The sequence below is a fragment of the Anabrus simplex genome, chromosome 2, assembly GCF_040414725.1.
Source record: "Anabrus simplex isolate iqAnaSimp1 chromosome 2, ASM4041472v1, whole genome shotgun sequence".
Taxonomy (NCBI): domain Eukaryota; kingdom Metazoa; phylum Arthropoda; class Insecta; order Orthoptera; family Tettigoniidae; genus Anabrus; species Anabrus simplex.
In genome coordinates this window covers 1196935279-1196956464 of record NC_090266.1, presented here as the reverse complement: position 1 = coordinate 1196956464, position 21186 = coordinate 1196935279, and the positions used below count along the sequence as shown (strand labels likewise).

General features: G+C 38.2%; 1 protein-coding gene across 3 annotated transcripts in view; it reads left to right on the top strand.

Moving 5' to 3' along the window:
• Window positions 1-21186, top strand: part of LOC136863834 (dynamin-binding protein) — a 446212-nt gene that overhangs the window by 373347 nt on the left and 51679 nt on the right. For all 3 annotated transcript variants that reach the window (XM_068226424.1, XM_067140170.2, XM_068226425.1), the window contains 2 exons: window positions 4664-4859; window positions 15764-16038. In XM_068226424.1, the coding sequence (XP_068082525.1) occupies window positions 4664-4859; window positions 15764-16038 (471 nt within the window). The remainder of the gene's footprint in view (window positions 1-4663; window positions 4860-15763; window positions 16039-21186) is intronic.

Below are 21186 nucleotides of genomic sequence, written 5' to 3'. Positions count from 1 at the left end.
AGGGAGAATCCTGAACTACAAGAGTGACAGGCGTGAAACGCGCATCAAATTACGTTCAGTTATTTTTGGGTTGCCCTTCATATGTACAGCATCTGAAAAGGCCCAAATTCTCCTACTTGATTCAAAAGGGTTAGAAATATATCTTATGACCTTCCCTTCTTTTCCATTTGTTGCTAAACATGCCCACACCTTTTTATTAGACTAACTTCCGTCTGAGGTGAAACAAATAATTCTGGTACCAATTTGCTCGTTGTAAGATCACCTGGATTAAAAATTGTGGCAAAATATCACCAGCCATGCCATTTCGCTTTGCATACACAGCAACCGGTTGAACACAGTTGTGCAACAAGGACACAAACATGAACACTAATACATGATTTGAGAGTTGTTCTCATGTTCTTGAGTTGGTTCTCCTAAATTTATGAATGCATCAACTTTTAATGAGTTGGTATTTCTTTTGCTTGAGAATTCCCGTACAATTGCTTTCACTTTTCTCATCATGGAAATATTTCTTAATAGCACTAATGGTATGGTTGTTCACACCGTAAAAGACCTTTAACTAATTTTTGCAGATGAGCCTCTGAAGGAAGGGAAAGCATGTCATGCCTCAAACAGTGCCTGCCGGGCAAGTTGGCTGTGCAGTTAGGGGCGCGCAGCTGTGAGCTTTCATCCGGGAGATAGTGGGTTCGAATCCCGCTGTCGTCAGCCCTGAAGATGATTTTCCGTGGTTTCCCATTTTCACACCAGGCAAATGCTGGGGCTGTACCTTAATAAAAGCCATGGCTACTTCCTTCCCACTCCTAGGCCTTTCCTATCCCATCGTTACCATAAGACCTATCTGTGTCGGTGCGATGTAAAGCAAATTGCAAAAAAAAAAAGCAAAGAAAAAAACCGTGCCTATAGCAAAGTGATATAATTTTAAATAAGAGACAATCTAAAAGGAATTTATTTTCGTATTTCATCCCTTTCTTATTTCTTAGGTGACATTTTTTGAGTATGGTATTAATAATCTTCTTCTGATTTTGCTTAATGTGGGCTGAGTTAAATAATTTGACTGTATTGACTGGGAACTCTTTGTTTTTCTAGTAACAATATCTTGGAATTAGCTATTTTCAATTTATGACAGATAGTCATTAATTTACATTCCTGTCTCTTTAGTATTTTAAGTGAACTTTTTGTCTTTTTCGTTGTGTCTGAACCTATTTTATTTCTTTTAGCACTCTCAGAACCAGTCTTGAAATTTAATTCACGGTGTGACCTGTGTGATTTGTTTCTTGAACTTTACTCCATCTTCAGAGGCTGTCACTTACGGCGTGATTTTCGTTGTTTTAATTGTTTCGTGAGGCATTGTGGTAAATTGGGGAGTATATGAGGGACAATGCCAGTTTTCAGTTTCCATCTCTTGCTCTGAATTTTCACTTGTTCGCCTTGTACTACAAATGAGTCTGATTTAACTATAAATTCATCAGAAAAATGTGAATGGTATGCACAACTCCTATCAGGATTTTCTTCCCCCCACCACCACCCCATTTTGAAACTTCTAGTTCATCTTTAGTTGGTTTGAAGAAGTGTTTATTTTTACAAGTTTTGTAGCCAGACTTACAGTCCAAATCGAAGTAAGCAGGCATTTTTTCCCCCTTGATATAATTGTAAGTTTTATAATCTCAGTACTACGTTTACACTAAATAAATGAATATCATCACCAAATCTCAACTTCTTCACATTCACTCAACAATAATATGCGACACGTATGTTCTTGCCTTCACAGATCAACATTACCGAACATAAAAAAATTACAGCTATAGATACCAACCCTCGCGTACCAATGGTGCTGCCTCTAGTGCATGATTACCTCAGTCCCTATACTAGCCAATAGTGAACAACTTAATCAGCTCACACTTTCTCTTCTACTTGCTGTGATTGGACTATGGTACTTCCTGAATATTGGTGGTAATTACCAGCCTCCGAAATGGTAAGGGCGTACCTTGCTAAAAGCGACGTGCAGTCCTTATGCTGGGGAAGCTGTGATAAGTGGGCTAACAGTAATTAACATTATGAAGATAGGATTAATAAATGTTATGACCCTGACAGGAAAATCAGAAGAGTTGATTGATTTTATGGAGAGAAAGAATGTTGCAATGATAGGGCTGAGTGAGGTCAATTGGAGGGAAAAGGGAATGAAGAGAATGAGTAGAGAGTACACCCTATACTGGAGTAGAGGGGGTGAAGCAAAGAATGAAATAGGAGTGAATGTTAACAAAATCTTGGATGAAAATGTGGATAGGGTAGACTACGTTAGTGATAGAATAATCAGAATACGACGGAGGACGGAAAAAGAAGGATGAAAGATTTCATCCAAGTTTATGCACCCCAAATTGGAAACAGTGAGGAAAATATAGAGGAATTCTTGGAGACTCTCAAAGAAGTAATCATCAAAGTAATTATTGAAAGCAACCAAAGGCGTATATGTTACTTATTAAACTGTAGGGAGAATTGATGGTAGAATGATTTAGTAGTACAAAGTACTTACAGGGGTGAGACAAGGCTGTAACTTTCACCTTTGTTGTTCTTAGTTTATATGCATCATCTACTGAAAGGTATAAAGTGGCAGAGAGGGATACCATTAGGTGGAAATGTAGTAACAAGCTTGGCCTATGCCGATGAGTTGGTCTTAATGGCAGAATGTGCTGATAGCCTGCAATCTAATATCTTGGCTCCGGAGAATAGGTGGAACTGGTATAAAATGAAAAGTAGCCTTTCCAAGACTAAAGGGGTGTCAGCAGGGAAGAAACTTAAGAGAATAATTGAATGTCAGGTACAGTAGATTATTACAGGATATGTATTCCCCCAGGATGGTAGGATAATAAGTGAGATTGAATCAAAGTGCAACAAAGCTAATGCAGTGAGTTCGCAGTTGCAGTAAACAGTATTCTGTAAGAAAGAAGTCAGCTCCTGGATGAAACTATCTTTACACTGGTCTGTTTTCAGGCCAACTTTGCTTTATGGGAGTGAAAGCTGGGTGAACTCAGGATATCTTATAAGTTAGGAGTAACAGGCATGGAAGTAGTGAGAATGATCATCATTTCAGACAGGGGGGGAACAAGGAACAATGGCAGGAGGGTACTTGGAATGAGGGAGATGTAAGCTAAATTAGGAATGAACTGGATTGATGAAGTTGTACATAAAGTGGTTTTGGTGGTGGGGTCATGTAAGGCGAATGGAGGAGGATAGGTTAGCTCTGAGAATAATTAACTCCGTCATGTAGGGTAAGAAAGTAGAGGGAGATCCAGATGATGATGATGATGATGATGATGATGATGATGATGATGATGATGATGATGATGATGATGATGGTTAGACTCTGTTTCTTATGATTTAAAGATAAGAGGTGTGGAAGTGAACAAGGTCACAGACCTGGTTACAAGTAGAGGATTGTGGAGATGTTTAGTAAATTCACTGAGGTTTGCAGACAGAATTCTTAGAAGCATAACAGTCTGTTATGAAGAAGTATGTATGTTCCTTTGTTGTTATAATTCTTGCTTCTTCCTTGTTCGTAAATTACTGCAAATTCTGACCTGCCGTATGTTCTAAGACTGCATTATTTGAAGATGTGGAGATTATTCTTGTCCTTTTGTGTGCTCATATTTGTCCTTCTCTCATCCTGTTGCTCCCTCTTCCCATACTGATCATTCATTACATTCGTCCTATCATGTGTTCTGTTCCTTGTATCTTTCCACACTGATCATTCATTACATTCATCCTATCATGTGTTCTTTTCCTTGTATCTTCCCACACTGATCATTCATTACATTCATCCTATCATGTGTTCCTTTCCTTGTACCTTTCTATGTATGATAATTTATCCAAAATATTTTTCTGTAAATATACAATATCTTTTAGTGAATTTATTTGCAACAGCAATCAATAATTTATGTGTGGGAGTTTAGAATGTTTCTTTCTTTCTTATTTTGGCTGGGCTGAGTAGCTTAGACAGTAGAACACTGGTCTTCAGACTCCAAGTTGGCAGATCTGAACCTAACTCAGTCTGGTGGTATTTGAAGGTGCTTAAATATGCCAGCCTCATGCTGGTAGATTTCCAGTCACGTTAAAGAACCCCTACAGGACAAAATTCTGGTCCCTCGGCATCTCCAAGAGCCATAAAAAAGTAGTTTTTGGGATGTAAAACCAATAACATTAAATTTCTTATTTTACTCTCTTTCTATTAGCAACAAACTTTCTCTTAGTCCTTTTTCCCTGACATTTTTAGCTTCCGAATCTATGTTTCCTTTCCCTATCTCTATGCTCTCTTTGTCCATAGTTAATAATTTGACTTTAATTATTATGTCCAGTGTCTTATTCAGTTCATTTAATGTTTCAAAACTTCTTTAGACAGGGAATTAGGAAGGAAGCAAACATGGCCTTTCTCATGGCAACACCTTTTACTTGAAGTCAAAGTGGGAAAGCATGGGGAATGATGCAAAGTATGAACATTAGTAGGGGGTGAACCAACTTGTCTTCCAAGTCCTAGTGATAGTGGCCACCATGACCTGCATGCAAAAACAGTGTTATCCTGATCATATTGAAACGGTTATCTTATTGAGCTGTGACATTATTTCAGTGTGACATATACCAGCAACATGCTCGATTATTGGAATGTTTACAGGTGAAGAGCAGTCAGACCTCTAGTCAACGTGCCTATCTTCAAAGTCGATATCCTCCCAACATGATATATCATGTTACAAAGCCTTGTTTGCAAAATGAGCCGTTGGATCTTGTACTTAATCCTGGACACCTTGTGGCAGTAATTAAGAAACAAAATCCCATGGGCAACCCAAGTATTTGGTTTGTTGATGATGGAGGTAAGATATTATAGTTTAATTAATAGTTAGCATTTACTAAAACTTGGATAAATATTCATAGTCATCTGATAAGTATGAACAGTATTTTTAAATATATATTAATTAATTTTTTTTCTGCTAGGGGCTTTACGTCGCACCGACACAGATAGGTCTTATGGCGACGATGGGATAGGAAAGGCCTAGGAGTTGGAAGGAAGCGGCCGTGGCCTTAATTAAGGTACAGCCCCAGCATTTGCCTGGTGTGAAAATGGGAAACCACGGAAAACCATTTTCAGGGCTGCCGACAGTGGGATTCGAACCTACTATCTCCCGGGTGCAAGCTCACAGCCGGCGCCTCTACGTGCATGGCACATCATTTAAAAAAAAAAAAATACTATAGATTTTACAATAATTCTACAATCAATAACTCAATAGAATTCTGTGATAAGCTTAATAAATTCGAACTACAACCGCATCATAAAATGTGTTCATATGATATAACTAACATGTACCCTTGCATACCGATTAATGAAACCATTAATATAATCAAACTTCATTTATTCAATCACAGCAAATTAAGTAGAAGTGAAATAGAAGAATTCATTAATGTATTGAGATTCGTTTTAAATAATAATTACTTTACATTTAATCAAAAGATATATCATCAAATGTACTTAGGAATGGGTGACCCTGCATCAGGTATAGTAGTTAACATTTATGGGGATCATTTAGAACATGTTAAAATTTTGAATAACATAGAAGGACAAAAACCTTTGGCTGAGATGCGTGGATGACACGTTTGTTATAATAGACAGTAAACTGAATAATAGTGATAATATTTTGGATTTTTAAAATAATTTACACATAACATAAAATTCACTAAAGAAGTTGAAAGTAACAATTCGCTAAATTTTCTAGATAAATGTAAAGAGAGCAGGAAAAAAAATTTGATTTCCAGATTTTAGAAAACCGATGTTTACTCCAATAATGATTAAGAACAAATCACTCCACCCCAATTCTCACAAACAGGTGGTATTTTTAAGTCTGGTATATAGAGCCCTAAAAATTCCACTAACAAGTAAGAGTCTAAAGAAAGAACTTAATTTTATAAAGAACCTGGCACTCAATAATGGTTATAAAATAGAGATGGTTAACAAGATCATTAACCAGGTGAAAATAAAATTGACCACAAATCTCATGCCAGATAAAAATAAAAAATCCAAGTTTGCAACTTTCACATTTACTAACCCAGCTATATACCAAGTCGCTAATACCATCAAAAAATGAGATATTAACATTGCCTTCAAAACCCAAAACACGAACCAAAATATTTTCTTCAATCACAATAAAGTTAATATAAATAGCAATCAATATTAAGGATCTGGAATATATAGGCTTGCGTGTGCAGATTGCAATTATTCATATGTTAGCCAAACTGGTCGTAACTTTATGATAAGATATCTCGAGCATGTAAATGCAGCGAAACATAAGAAACATTCTGCAATGGGTGCACACATGCAAGAAACTGGACACAATTTTACAACTATTGAAAGAGATTTAAGAATTCTAAGAGTAAAAAAGGGAAAAGAAATGACGGAATTGGAAAAGATATACATTAATTTAGATCGGCAATACAACAAGAATAAAAACCTAAACGATGAAATCGAAATAAAGTACAATTACCGGAATTAATACAAATGCTTAAATCTGATATAAATAAATTCTATAAACATTTTAATCCAACAAAATTTAATGGCTTATTGATGCAATCAAATTCAACTCCTCCCCTTACTTCTCCTAGGCAGTCCCCTCCACAATCTACTACAGCCATCAATACACCGCCTACCTCCACTTCACCTTCCCACTCCCTGCCAAAACGCAAACTCATCCACACTCACTCATATAACACAAGGAATGCAAACAGAACAACAAGTAGTTCTCAAGAGGCTGTGAGTAACAATACACAATTACGCAGCAGCAGGAAAAGTAAGTGACAATTCTTTTGATAAGAAGTTTATACAGAATTATAATCAAAACCATAAAAATATTTTTTATCTTTATTACAGATATACCAACGAGCCCAATTTGGGAACATACGAGGTCCATTCAAATTCTACCTCACATTAGAAAGTTCCATTTCACCAACAAGTTTGTTCATAACTGCACTCTCGTATTGATAACATAGGATCAATGCCAACACATTTTGTACAAATGTTACTCTTAGTAACATCGAGAACAATTTAAATGTTCATAACATAGGCAATTATCAACTGTAGAAAATTGTTAATATAGTTAACGAAGTTTCAACGACAATCATACAAGTCAAGCAACATCGAATCAATACAGTTAGCCAGATCTCAAAAGGTTTAAAAATTTTTTTTAAAAGGATGTTTACCACATGAGTTTCGTCAATAAATTTTAGACTTAGATAGACTTTAGAAAATGTGTTTTCACTTAAAAACATAATTTTATTTGTTATATGACTTGTAAAATATTATAAGACTTGTCAATCAGGTTTACAAAGCATATTTTAATCCAATAGAATAGATTCACGATCTTATATAACCTTAAGTAAATGATAATTAGCTGATGATGCTCACATACAGGAGCGAAACATGTACCATATTAACAATTTAATAAATATGTAAGTTCTTATTAACTTATTATTGTATTGAATAGGTGGTATTTAACAAAATTATAAGAATTTTTATCACATACCACTTAGTCGAGCAATTCATCTCCTTTCACCAAGTCTTCCCAGCCCAAACTTTGCAACATTTTCGTAACACTACTCTTTTGTCGGAAATCACCCAGAACAAATCAAGCTGCTTTTCTTAGGATTTTTTCCAGTTCTCAAATCAAGTAATCTTGGTGAGGGTCCCAAACACTGAAACCATACTCTAGTTGGGGTCTTACCAAAGATTTATATGCCCTGTCCTTTACATCCTTACTACAACCCCTAAATACCCTCTTAACCATGTGCAGAGACCTGTACCCTTTATTTACAATCCCATTTATGTGATTACACCAATGAAGATCTTTCCTTATATTGACACCTAGGTACTTACAGTGATGCAGTTATCTTCATATTGGTCTGTATTGATACAATTGAAGGGCTTAGTGGAAAAAGGGCGTATCCCTCCTTTTGGTGAAAATTGAGCTAAGTGCATATTATGTGAGCTGGGTCCATGTGGCATCTGTTTATTGAACTGTCAGAGTGCAGGATTGCTCCATGTCAATACTAAAAAGGATAAGATAGCAGGCCTTACAGAGCAGTCTCACACTTCTGAGTGGAATAAGGAGGTATCCCAAATCACTCTGATACCTGGGTTCCGACTGGCTAAATGATTACCTATCCAACCAATGGGAGAAATACGATTAAATATATTTATACATTGTAATTAAACTTATTAACAGTATATAGTCATTATAAATATTAAGTTAGGCTATGTTTTATTACAGATGTTCCTCAAAACACGAATGGCGAGTTATCATGTTTACAGACTCCGAAAATGGATAGACGAGGGAAGCATCACAATATACCTCATAAGTGCAAAGATGATGATGTCGAGTTTGCGAAGAAGCACATTGGATTGTTCCCTAGATACAGATCTCATTATTCACTTTCACAGAATATAAATAGGCATTATATCCTAAGTGTCAGTTCAGTCGAGGAAATGTACCGAGTGTATGTCATCTACTGCAATGGAGCTGTTCCTTTAAAACTTCATAAATACAGATTCATTCTCAATAATTATTTCCACATAGGCTTCAAACATCCACGAAGTGACACATGTAAAGTATGTGACGAAGCTGCAAATATCCCGCTTGAAGATATGGCATTAAGTCACCGTCTGCATCTAAAGAAAGCTGACAAGGACTACGAAAGTCTATCTGAAGCAAAGAAAATGTCTCTCGATCCTGCGTGTAACACGTTGGTTATTACATTGGATTTACAACAAGCATTACTGACACTAATGATTTCAACCGAAGTTGTGTTTTATTTAAGACAGTTATGGACCTACAAATTTGGTGTTCATGTTTGTAATACAAGTGATACATTTATGTGTGTTTGGCCAGAGTGTATGGCAGGACGGGGAGCGAATGTTTGCTTCAAGTTATCCCCAAAATTAGAGGAAACATGATTATAATGATTCTTATGTGGGACAAAATAAGAACTTTCCCATTATGTGTGTGTGGATCTACGTGATTGAAATGAGCTGGTTTGAGAGCATAGAACATAGATTTTTGGTGCCTGGCCATACATATTTTCCTTGTGATGCAGATTTTGGCATCATTGAAAAGTTAAAGCGACGTACGCAATACATTTACACCCTTCAAGAATGGGCGAACCTGATCCGAAATGCAAGGAAAAAGAAACCTTTCACTGTAGTGGAAATGCAGAAAGAGGATTTTGTTAGTTTAACTCAACTAACATAAAAGCTAACAAAAATAAACAAAACCCCTTCTAGCATAAGCGTGGACTTCCGAAAGGCATCTGTTCTGAGGTTCTAGGGAGGGCATAAAGTGCATGTACGGTTCACATACAGTCATATAGGCCATTATACTACCCTAAGTCTGCAGAAAGGTAAGGGAAGGGCACGGAAAATAGATGACACTGTTCTGGAACCAAAGTACTAATGGTAGGTCCATCAAAGCGGCTAAACTGCGTGATATAATGTCCATGTTGAAGTTTGTACCTCCCATTCATCATGGCTATTATCAGAATTTAAAATCAGACAATGGAAATGAAATAGAAGAAACTAATTACCTTGATGTTATTTAGGGTGTTTAATGTTCATGAGGTTATTTAGAGTTATTTTTTTGTCTGTTGTATTTGAAAATCTGTGTTTTGTCTACAATATCATCTACATGTCAGTAGTCAAGTGACCATTTTTTGCAATAAAAATCAAGGTATGCTACCCCACATTTGCAGGAAGTTAATATAGTACCTACATAACTCAATCCTTAAAACATTTTCTGATTCTTATTGTTTTGATAAGTTGCAGGCAATCTAATAAAATGCTAAATATCTCAAAAGTACACTTTGGAGGGATACCCCCTTTTTCCACCAAGCCCTTCAATTGCAGTAGATAGACATAAGAATCCTACCTAATCAGTATATATTTATTTGTATGTGGCTATTTATATATATCACATTGTGGGACTAGTTTCAATCATATAATGGTCAACTTCAGCCACTTATAACTAAAAATTGACAAAGCATTTGACTCTGTATGTATACGTAAAACAATGAAAAACTTATACATTAAAAAAATGGGTTCATGTGTTCATGAGTTATGTTGTGATGTTTGATTTGTCTTAAAAAGTAAAATGTGCATTGGTGATGTCACTACAAGTACAAATTCTTAAAATTATTTCTAATGACATTCACATTGGATAAAATAGTATATTGATTAATGTCAAATTCCTAACCCCCTAACCCCATGGCACTGCAGTCCTTGAAGGGCCTTTGCCTCCCAAGTGACCGCTGCTCATAGCCCTAAGGCCTGCAGATTGCGAGGTGTCGTGTGGTCAACACGACAAATCCTCTCGGCTGTTATTCTTGGCTTTCTAGATCTTACCATCAGATAGCTCCTCGATTCTAATCACGTAGGGTCAGTGGACCTCTAAACCAGCCCTCAGGTCTAGGTAGAGATCCCTGTCCTGGCTGGGAATCGAACCCGGGGCCTCTGGATAAGAGGCAAGCACGCTACCCCTACACCACGGGGCTGGCAATGTCAGATTCATCCCATTTAATTCGTTGAGTCTATGGAAAATGCATCTATGAGAGTTGAGTTTTAGGCTGTTTACAATCAGCAGTGACGGTGCTACTGGAGATGCCTATATTCAACAACCCATATTGGAACAATTAACAAATTCACATACAGCTATGAGTTTCTATAAATGTGAACTAACCACACCTCATTTTCAAACTTCCTGAAAACGAAGATGTTCACAAATTAAACACAGACAATCAACTCTATTGAATTTCCCTCAAAAAGAACACTGCCAATTTCTCCTCAGCATCATCTTACTAACCAATTTATGGGTTTCAACTGACTACTCACGTGACAATTCATGACTATGTGAATGCTTAAATTAATTACAGTACTGTATCTTATTTTAATACATAATGTGTAAAAATATTATAGGCCTAATCACTTACAAAATAAAGCGTTATATAGTCTTTGGATGAATTCGGCTGTATTTTAATGATACTCTCTGATCTGCAGATTTTGTGTTATCCAGACCACCCGGTGCCACATTAATCTGGATATCAGATTTTACTGTAATTGGGAGACACAATATTCTTAATCGGTATGTTTCAGTTTTTTTTGCACCGAGCGAGTTGGCCGTGCGGTTAGGCTCGTGCAGCTGTGAGCTTCCATCTGGGAGATAGTGAGTTTAAATCTGGTTTTCCATGGTTTCCCATTTTCATACCAGGTAAATGCTGGGGCTGTATCTTAATTAAGACTACGGCCAATTCCTCCCCACTCCTGGCCCTTTCCTATCCTATCATCGCCAAAAGACCTATCTCTCTTGGTGTGACATAAAACAAATTCTTTAAAAAAAATCTTTTTTCTTAGATAACGTTTTGGTATTAGACCCAATTGCATTGCTACTTGTCAAATGAATTTTTGTTAAGCCCTGATGAGAATCTGAGAGTCTTCACTGAAAGCAAGATATCATAACTGTCATGAATGAAGAGAAACTTTCACATATAACTTATTTGTTGTACCATATATGCTCATTGTTTGGGAAGAAAATTGGAACATAATGGGAAAACCATCCGTAAGGAACAACTTTTGTAAAAATAATCAGCATTTCAAAACTTTTCTTGTATGCTAAATTCCCTCTAAAAAATCAGTCACTTCCAACTGAAGTATTGTAGTTACGTTATCAGAATCAATAGCAAAGTGATTTTTTTTTAAAATGAATTTTGCCATTCAACCATTACTCACAGGTGAAGTTCAGATCCTAAAGCATTGCATATGCTCATCAGTAGGTATATTAGTCACCCTTCACTATTCATTTGTGCAAGTTACTTTTTCAACCCTCATAATTTTCCTTAAAGCCCATAACACAATCACTAAGATTGGTGATAAGTTTATTTTTCCCTTCCAGAGCTATATTCAAAACATTAAAATGGCTGGCTGAATCAGCGAGGAAAGCTAGATCCTATACCCACAGATCATTTTTCAGCTTCTTCGTAGGTTTACCTTTCAGTTGCTTGAAGTTATATATTTCTTCTTGATGGCAAAATGAGCATTGAAAACCAACTCATGGTTGTGGCAAAATGAAGTATGTCCCTTTATATTCTCTCCATGCAATAATTCAATCCAGGTGACATCAAGTAGTTATCAGATTTTACCAGTAACTGTCACTGCCACATCATTTCCAGCACCTAAGAGGCTCTTTACTTTCCCTCTGGGCTTCACTTTTTCTACTGATGATTGTCTTCTTTTCTGTTAGTTGTTGATTTTCTCTCAAGTATGAATAGTTCTAACAATTTAAGAATATTTAATGTATTACGCAGGTAAGTCAAATATTAACGAGCCTTTTTGATTTTGACGCGTGTTTGGTGCTCATGTAGTTCAGGCCATTAGGACACTCAAGGAGGGGCATCATAGCTAGCAATGTTTCCCTCGTCTTTGCTGTGTTCAGTCGCTCTCACGGTCAGTGAGAGAGAAGTACACCCACGTGTGCACAACGCATCATCATCATCATCAAATTTCTCATCCGAAAAAAAATGTTTAAGCTGTCGAAATTTGTTGCCAGTTACATGCACAGTTCAAAGGTAGAATCATCTAATGGACCCAGGTGAACTACTGGTGTAATGAGTTCAAGGATGTACATGGGAGATTTGAAAACATGCTACACCCACGCCGCCCCCACACCAGCATCACAGTGCAGAACATTGCAGCTGTTCAAGAGCTTTTTGAAGTTGATACATGAACAACTGTGCTTCTGATCAGCCATGGGAGTGTTCTGACAATCATCTGGAAGAACCTGGGATTCCGAAAGGTGTCAGCTCGTTGGGTCCCGAGGCTGCTGAATGAAGAACAGAAGGCTGCACGGCTTGTAATTTCTTGTGAGCTTCTGACAAGACACAAGGTGGAAAGTGACACCTTTTTGAGACAAATCGTCATTTGTGATGAGATCTGAGTCCACCATTACCCTCCCTAGTCAAAGAGGGTCAGTATGGAGTGGGGGAGGGGCGGCAAGGGGCCACTGATGAAAGCCAAGACATGGTTGTCTGCTGGCATGGTCTTGACCACGGTCTTCTGGGACTACAGAGGAGCACTTTTGTTTGATTTCCTCGAAGAATGTCGGACCATTACTGCAGCCTATTACTGCAATCTTCTTCGTGAGGTTCATGTTGCCTACAGTTCAAAAAGGCATGGCATCTCAATCAGATCTGTACTGCTCCTTCATGACAAGGCAAGACCAACCCAGCAAACATATGCACAAATGCACTGGACTGCCCTGTCACATCCACCCTATCGTCCAGACTTGTCGCGTGTGACTTCCACGTTTGGGCTGCTGAAAGGCACTCTTGGTGGAGAGCGCTTCACAACCAACGGGAGGTGAAACAGTTCATGTGAAATTGGCTTCAGACATGCCCGGCTACCTTCTTTGAAGAGAAATTGCTTATCTGGTGACAAAAGCGTATAGATAGGATGGGGACTTATGTTGAAAAGTAAGAACAATGTAAAATGTACGTAATTTTAATAAGTATAATTTTTACAAGCCTCCGTGGCTCAGGCGGCAGCGCGTCGGCCTCTCACTGCTGAGTTTCTTGGTTCAAATCCTGGTCACTCCATGTGAGATTTGTGCTGGACAACGCAGAGGCGGGACAGGTTTTTCTCTGGGTACTCCGGTTTTCCCTGCTGTATTTCATTCCAGCAACACTCTCCAATATCATTTCATTTCATCTTTCATTCATTAATCATTGCCCCAGAGGAGTGCGACAGGCTTCGGCAGCCAGCACAATTCCCATCCTCGCTGCTAGGTGGGGGCTTCACTCATTCCATCTCTGACCCGGTCAAATGATTGGAAACAGGTTGTGGATTTTCATTTTCATAATTTTTACAATGAACAGCTCATTTATACAAGGCGTGTTTTTTAAGTAAATACTGTTTTGAAATTCCACCGCTGAAATGCTGTGGTTGGTGTCCCACACATGCGCACCGTGTATCTACATCTGTTAGCAAGCCATAGAGGCCATAGCAGCAATAACCGACTGTGAAATACGCGCTGTTATTTGTTTTCTTAGTGCTCAAGACATGAAAGCAGTTGAAATTCACCGTCAGATTTGTGAAGTGTACTGACAAAACATTATGAGTGATGGAATGGTACTCAAATGGGTAGGAGCTTTCAAAGATGGCCAAAAGAATGTTCATGGCGAGCAACGGAGTGGGCGATCCTCAGTGATCACTGACGAGTTGGTGCAAAAAGTCAGTGGCAAAATGAGAGCGAACAGACATTTCACAATATCTGTGTTATCACAGGAGTTCCTTCAAGTTTCAAAAAGTGCTATCTATGACATTGTTACAGAATACTCAAATTATCGAAAATTATGCTCACGATGTGTACCAAAAATATTGATCAAGGTGCGCAAAACTGAACGTTTATGCTATGCCTTGCCTTTTCTTGAGCGTTATGATGCTGAAGGTGACAATTTTTTAAGCCATATTGTTACAGACGTTGAAAAATGGGTAGCCTGCATTGCACCAGAAACTAGACAACATTCCATGGAATCTCAGCATTCAACATCGCTTAAGAAAGTGAAGTTCAAGCAGACAATTTCAGCCCAGAAAATCATGTGTACCATGTTTTGGGACAGGAAGGGGGTGTTGCCTGTTGATTTTTTGTCTCATGGTGGCACAATAAATTCCGAAACATATTGTGAGACCTTAAAAAAACCTGCACTGTGCAGTTCAAAACAAAAGGCGCAGCATGTTCAGTAAAGGGATCGTTTTGCTGCATGACAATGCCAAATCACATACGGACCATCGAACTCAAGATCTCATTACATTATTTGGCTGGAACACTTTCATCATTCTCCATACAGCCTTGATCTAGTGCCCAGTGACTACCATGTGTTTCTGCACCTGAAGAAGCATCTTGGAAGTCAGTGCGAAGATGAAGACGATAGCCTGAAAATGGACGTGTTGCAGTGGGTGTCAAGTCAGGCGGCAACCTTCTGTGACAACGGAATACAAAAGCTTGTTTTTTGATATGATAAGTGCCTTAATGTTGGTGGCAATTATGTGGAAAAGTAGATAAAAGTGTGGTCTTTCGTGTAAAAATAAAATTCATACAAAAAGTTTACTTGTTTTCTTGACATATCAAAACGGTACTTACTTAAAAAGTACGCTTCGTATTTGACTTGCCCTTGTGGTTGCAATTTCTATACAGCAGCACATTTTCGGAAGAATGCCTCTAGAGCGAAACAAAACTACAGATGGGTCTAAACCAGGAGTAATGCATTAAAATAATATTACAAAGAGACTTAGTCATTCTAAGGATAATAGGTGACATTCTTTTCTGGTATCATCATAGTTGAAGACTTGTGATACATTGTTCTTATAGAACTTACACTATGGCTGTATAAGAATATCAGTAAAGGGAAATTGTTGTTATTGTTCAAAACACTCATCAGTAATTATGTGACAGCAATTTGCCATTTGTAGGCAAAGACATGACTGTCTATGTGGTTGGTGAATTTCAAAACTCTTAACCCTCTGAGACTTAAAATATTTCTTAAAATTGAAATACATGGAGTTTCGTATTTTGAGTCAAACTTTCTCAGTGACTTTCCTGATGTGTCTGATATGGTGTGCACACATTATCTGTGAATTAAAGCAATCTGATAACCACACTGTTTGATTTCTTTACTGATACACTGTATGTTTCAGCTACACAAGGGTTTGTTTCAAGCAGCAGTCTGGAGCCATTCCATTCAGTACCACCTGAGGAAAGCTCTATACACTCCACACAACCAGGCACCAGTTCTCCCTCTATGTCGGGTCGAAGTTCTCTCTCCTCTCAGCACACATCAAGATCCTGTAGTGAAGTATCGCTTCCAACATTTGATGAAGCAGTAGCATCTTCTCATTTCTATCATTATATTGATGAGCCTGCTGAAACACATGAACAGAAAAATATATATGATGAAGTCAAGAATGAGGAAGTAAGTACTTGACTTTCCTGTCTTATATTCCACTCTAATCCTCTATAATATGTTGTACCATATTTACGCGAATAATCCCCTGTACTGAATAATCCCCGCACCCTAACTTTAGGAAGGCTGATTTTGAAAGAAAAAAAAATGCCAACATTGACGCAAATAAAACCCGCACCCCAATTTCAGGCCTCAAATTTTTTTAAAAATATGCGGGTATTATTCGCGCAAATACGGTATTAACTGTTTGGATACTGTTGAGAAACATATTCATTCTTCTAGTTAAAATAAGTGGGAAAGAGCTTGAAAGTGCTCAGTTGGTAGAGTGCTGGCTTTTTGAATCCAAGTTGGCAGATTCAATCCCGGCTCAGACTAGTGTTATTTGGAGATGCTCAAATATGCCACCCCCATGGTGGTACATTACCAGCATGTAAAAGAACTTGTATGGGACAAAATTTTTTCCTCCTCAACATCTCCAAAAACTGTAATGTAGTTTGTGGGATGTAAAACCAATTGCATTAATTATTATCTGTGAAGGCAAGTTACTGAAAAATATACTCTATGCAGTCACATATTTTATACTATTTTACACCTATTGCCAGTGGCCTTTTTTTTTTTTTTTTTAATCCTCAAATCCTTCTGATATTCACCAACCTGACATTATCTTGACTCTTACAAAGCATACATTTATTCCTGCAAGCACTAGTATGTTAACACAGAAACCAGAAATTCACCCTAGTGAATTTAATCCTAATCATTTCCCTTTACCATCAACTCGATAACACAAGATCGTGGCTGAAGTCTGTAACAATTGAGGCTGTTTTAATGCAGCAACTCTATATCATTGACTTCCAGCACAACAGAACTCCTGTGGCCGGGGTGACTGTTAAGATGTAGTAGATAAAGTGTCACGTTCCCACTTCAATTGTTTTTACCAGAATTATTTAAAAAATTTATTTTCTTAATCAAGTATGTTGGTTTTAACAGAAATGTATATCTGTATTTTTGTACCTGTACGACACGGGATTCTTACTCTTCTGGCAGCGAGCACGGTATGATTTTAACCACAGCCGCTGGAGAAGTGAACTAGTTTGCCTGTTACGCTGCTCAACATACAGGGGGGTTGGAGCTTAGCTCAATGTCAGCAGAGAGGCATGCAGTGAAGCACTGGAAAGAGAGAGGCTTCTTCTTCCAGTATGGAGCATATTTGCTCCTTTTATCATTTTCAGCCACTGTAATCTGGGCCTCCCTCTTGCCCTTCCTCATTCTATCTGGCCCTCCATCATCATCTTTGGCATCCTTCCCTCCTCGATCCTCTTAATACTGTATGTTCAAACCATCTAAGTTTATCCCTCTCCATTCTGCCATAAAGCTTTCCCACTGATTTCCTTACTGATGTTCTCATTTCTCAGTCTGTCCTTTCTTGTCTCTACTATTATACTTCTTAAAAGATGTATTTCACTGGCCTGGATTTTATTCTCCTGTCATTTTGTCAGTATCCAGGTCCCTGCTGCATATGCTAATATTGGGTAGTAGTACACCTTATACATCATCCCTTTATACTTCATTGATACTTCCTTCCTCCACACCAGGATTCTCACACTCTGATAGAATGCATTTCCCTGTTGAATAGTTTCACTGATCTCCATATTCAGCCTTCCCTTCCCTTCCCTTCCCTTCCCTTCCCTTCCCTTCCCTTCCCTTCCCTTCCCTTCCCTTCCCTTCCCTTCCCTTCCCTTTCACCTCTAGTCAGCACCATTGTCGTACTCTTTTCCACATTCATTTTCATTCAATAATTTTCAATAATCTCACTCTATATGTTGAGTTGCCCTTGTACATCCTCTGTGTTTGCTCCCCACACCACAATATCACCTGCAAACAGCATTATCTTCATCTCTCTGTCCTCATATTTTACCGCTGTCTCCTTCACAATTTCATTCATAATCATTATGAATAACAGTGGTAACAGCACACTTTCTCGTCATAGTCCAGTTTCATTCCAAAACCACTGTCCTCCCCACATGTGTCTGGACACTGATACAACAATTTTTGTACATATTCCATAATTTGTTTTCCAAATCCTTTCTGTTGCATTTATTTCCATACCCTGTATTTTTTGTACGCTATCGTAAGCCTATTCTGAATCAAGGAATGTCATCACCATATCTCTTCCCTATTCCCAATGTGTCTCCACTAACTATCTCATACTGAAGATGGGGCCTAGTGTTGATCTTCAATTTCGAAAGCCATATTGCTCTTCTTGTAACTGCTCTTCCACATTTCTTCTCAATCTCTTTTCTAGTACCCTTTCAAATATTTTTGCTACCTGAGATATGTGTGTGATTCCTTAATAATTATCACATATAACTGTGATACACAAAATATAAATTTTAACATTAATAGACAAAGTGGGCTGGTGCGTCACTGAGTGCCACTCGCTGAACACCTACGCAGATGCAGTGAAATGTAGGAGCCTGAAGAGGGCAATAAAAATTTAAAAAACTATAAAATGCAGATTATGGTCTGCCTACCATCAACACATGATTAATTTTGGGGGAAAATACTTACCTGGTCACCCGTTGTCACTTTCATCAAAGTTTGCCTGTAATTCAAAACCGTCCTCATTATCCCAGATGCAGTCTTCTTGCATGCCGTCCATCTTGTTCACAGTTCCCATTTTCTTGAGACTTTTCACAATGATATTGTGTGAAATGTACCCCCTTGCCCAGACAATCCATTCACAGATCAATTTAGGGAAGGCCTCTTGAATTTTCCAGTTGACGTCAGTGCATCAGATCCCGCAACCATCCATTCCATGTAAGTCTCCCGCACGTGGTTCTTCAACATTTTATTACAGCTCACATCAAGTGGCTGCAGAATCATTGTTAAACCACTAGGAATGAGGGCCAGATTCAACTTTATCTTTGAAATTTATTGTCAAAGATCGTCAACAAAATGGCCATGGAAGCTGTCTAAAACCAGGAGAAACTTACTACAATTTAACAGATTGCTTCGATATCTCTCCCATACAGCATTCATCCACTCTTTCATTAGGTCGAACACCATCCATCCTTTCTCTTTCGCGCGTACCCATAGCTGGGAGAAAAGTTCCTTTTCAGAAATTTTTTCCTTTCGAATATCACTTACGGAGGGAGTTTTCACCCTTCTACAGTGATGGCTGTCATAAGTGTGCCATGAAGTTTCTGAGCATGTGTTCGAATTATGAGTTGTTGTTGACTGTGGTGTTCCCCGACATTTGAAAGAAAATCGGCTCTTGATCTGTGTTCCTGATTTGTAAAAGCAGATAGTTGGGTTCGCACCATTTTCGAATGATATACTGATGGAATTTGACTGCTTTATCATTATGGTCCTTCGGTAAATGCTGACATAGGGATGTCCTCCTTCAAAGAGAAAGGTTGGTTTCCTTCATTAATCTACACAGCCACTTTCTGCTTGCTCTAGACTGTGAGATACCTTATTGCTTTTCTTTATGATCTCCAGCACCTGTAACTGAAGTATTTTTTATGTGAAACTGAAAAACCATTGTTTCTTATCCCGGTTACGTATTTTAACATTTCTTTTTCTATTTCTGAATGCTGGACTGATTTTGGTCCCCACCCCTATGATATATAAAATGTAAATTAATATTAAAAGCTTCACAGCTGTGATAGAATATGCTTGAGCTGCCGGTGCTGCAATTGAGTGTACTTGAGCAGGAATGTGTGTCGCCAGTGCTGCAATCGAGTATACTCAATATGATATAGATGTTGATTCCCGTAGGGAACCTGAAATATTTGTCCCGAATGAGTAAGTTTATAGTACCAGTTTATTTGGTCCATTATTGTACAACTGTGTTATATGCTTCTGTCATCTGTTAGTCACACTTTAAACTAATTAGTTTATATTATTTCTGCGTGTAGTTCTGCAGGAAAACATTTATTTCTTGTCTCACAGTTGTAAACATCGTGTTATCGACCGAGTTGGCCATGCAGTTAGGGCCCCGCAGCTGTAAGCTTGCATCCGAGAGATAGTGGGTTCGAGCCCCACTGTCGGCAGCCCTGAAGATGGATTTCTGAGGTTTCCATTTTCACACCAGGCAAATGCTGGGGCTGTGCCTTAGTGGTGGCCATGGCCGCTTGCTTCCCACTCCCAGCCCTTTCCTATCCCATCATCGCCGTAAGACCTATCTGTGTTGGTGCGACGTTAAGCCAGTTGTGTAAACATCATGTTGTAACTATGGTTGCTGCGTACTAATGTTACATGCATCCGGAGGAAATCTTACACTTTTAGAGGAGATTGAGTCCGATGTGAATTTTGATATTGGTGGTAGTATTATTGGGCATATTAGTGAAGTGATAGGGAGTGATAGTGATGTTGATAGTGGTGATGATTTGCTGCCAGAGAGAGAGAAAGAAATAACACTGACCTAAGCCTGCCCACATGGTCGGACGACAAGTTTGCGCTGAAAGCGCATTCATTTCAAGCACCAAACCTAGCTGTGTCAAATAATAATTTGAGCCCTAAAAGTGAATGAATAAGTGTTTGGAAAGGTAGCAGACAAAACAAACAGATTTTATAAATAGACAGTTGATGCTAAGTTCATGACAAGTTCTGCTCTACTTCTATTAATATTATGCGTTTATCTTAATCTTTCTTCTGGTAATCGTGTGTAGAGTTTGATATTGTGCATACATATAGTAGACACAGCCCACAATGCAAATTGAAATTTCTAAGCATCTTCCTAATGGACAGAATTTTTGCCACCTTGTGTGGAATCGAACGCAGGATCACAAACATGAACTATCTCCAACACGGTATGTGACTGATCTGTCGAGTTAAAATATTGTCTCAAAATATTATTCTGTAGTTAGTGCTTGTATTTTATGTTCAAATCGGTGATAATCTATGTTGAGGTTGTTGGCTGACATAATCTATCTATCCAAGGATTCAGCAGAGAAAAGGTCGACTGGTGTGTTAACGAGTGCCGCTCGCTGAACAAGCCGTCTTCTAGACACACTTAAACAGTTCTTTTTGTTTATGCCCATAGCGTATGAGATGGCTCTACACAAAACTCACAAGCTGCAGCATGAGTTTTGTTATTTCCTGCAAACATGATCACTATAGATTTAAACTGTGCATTGTAAAACCCTTTTTCTT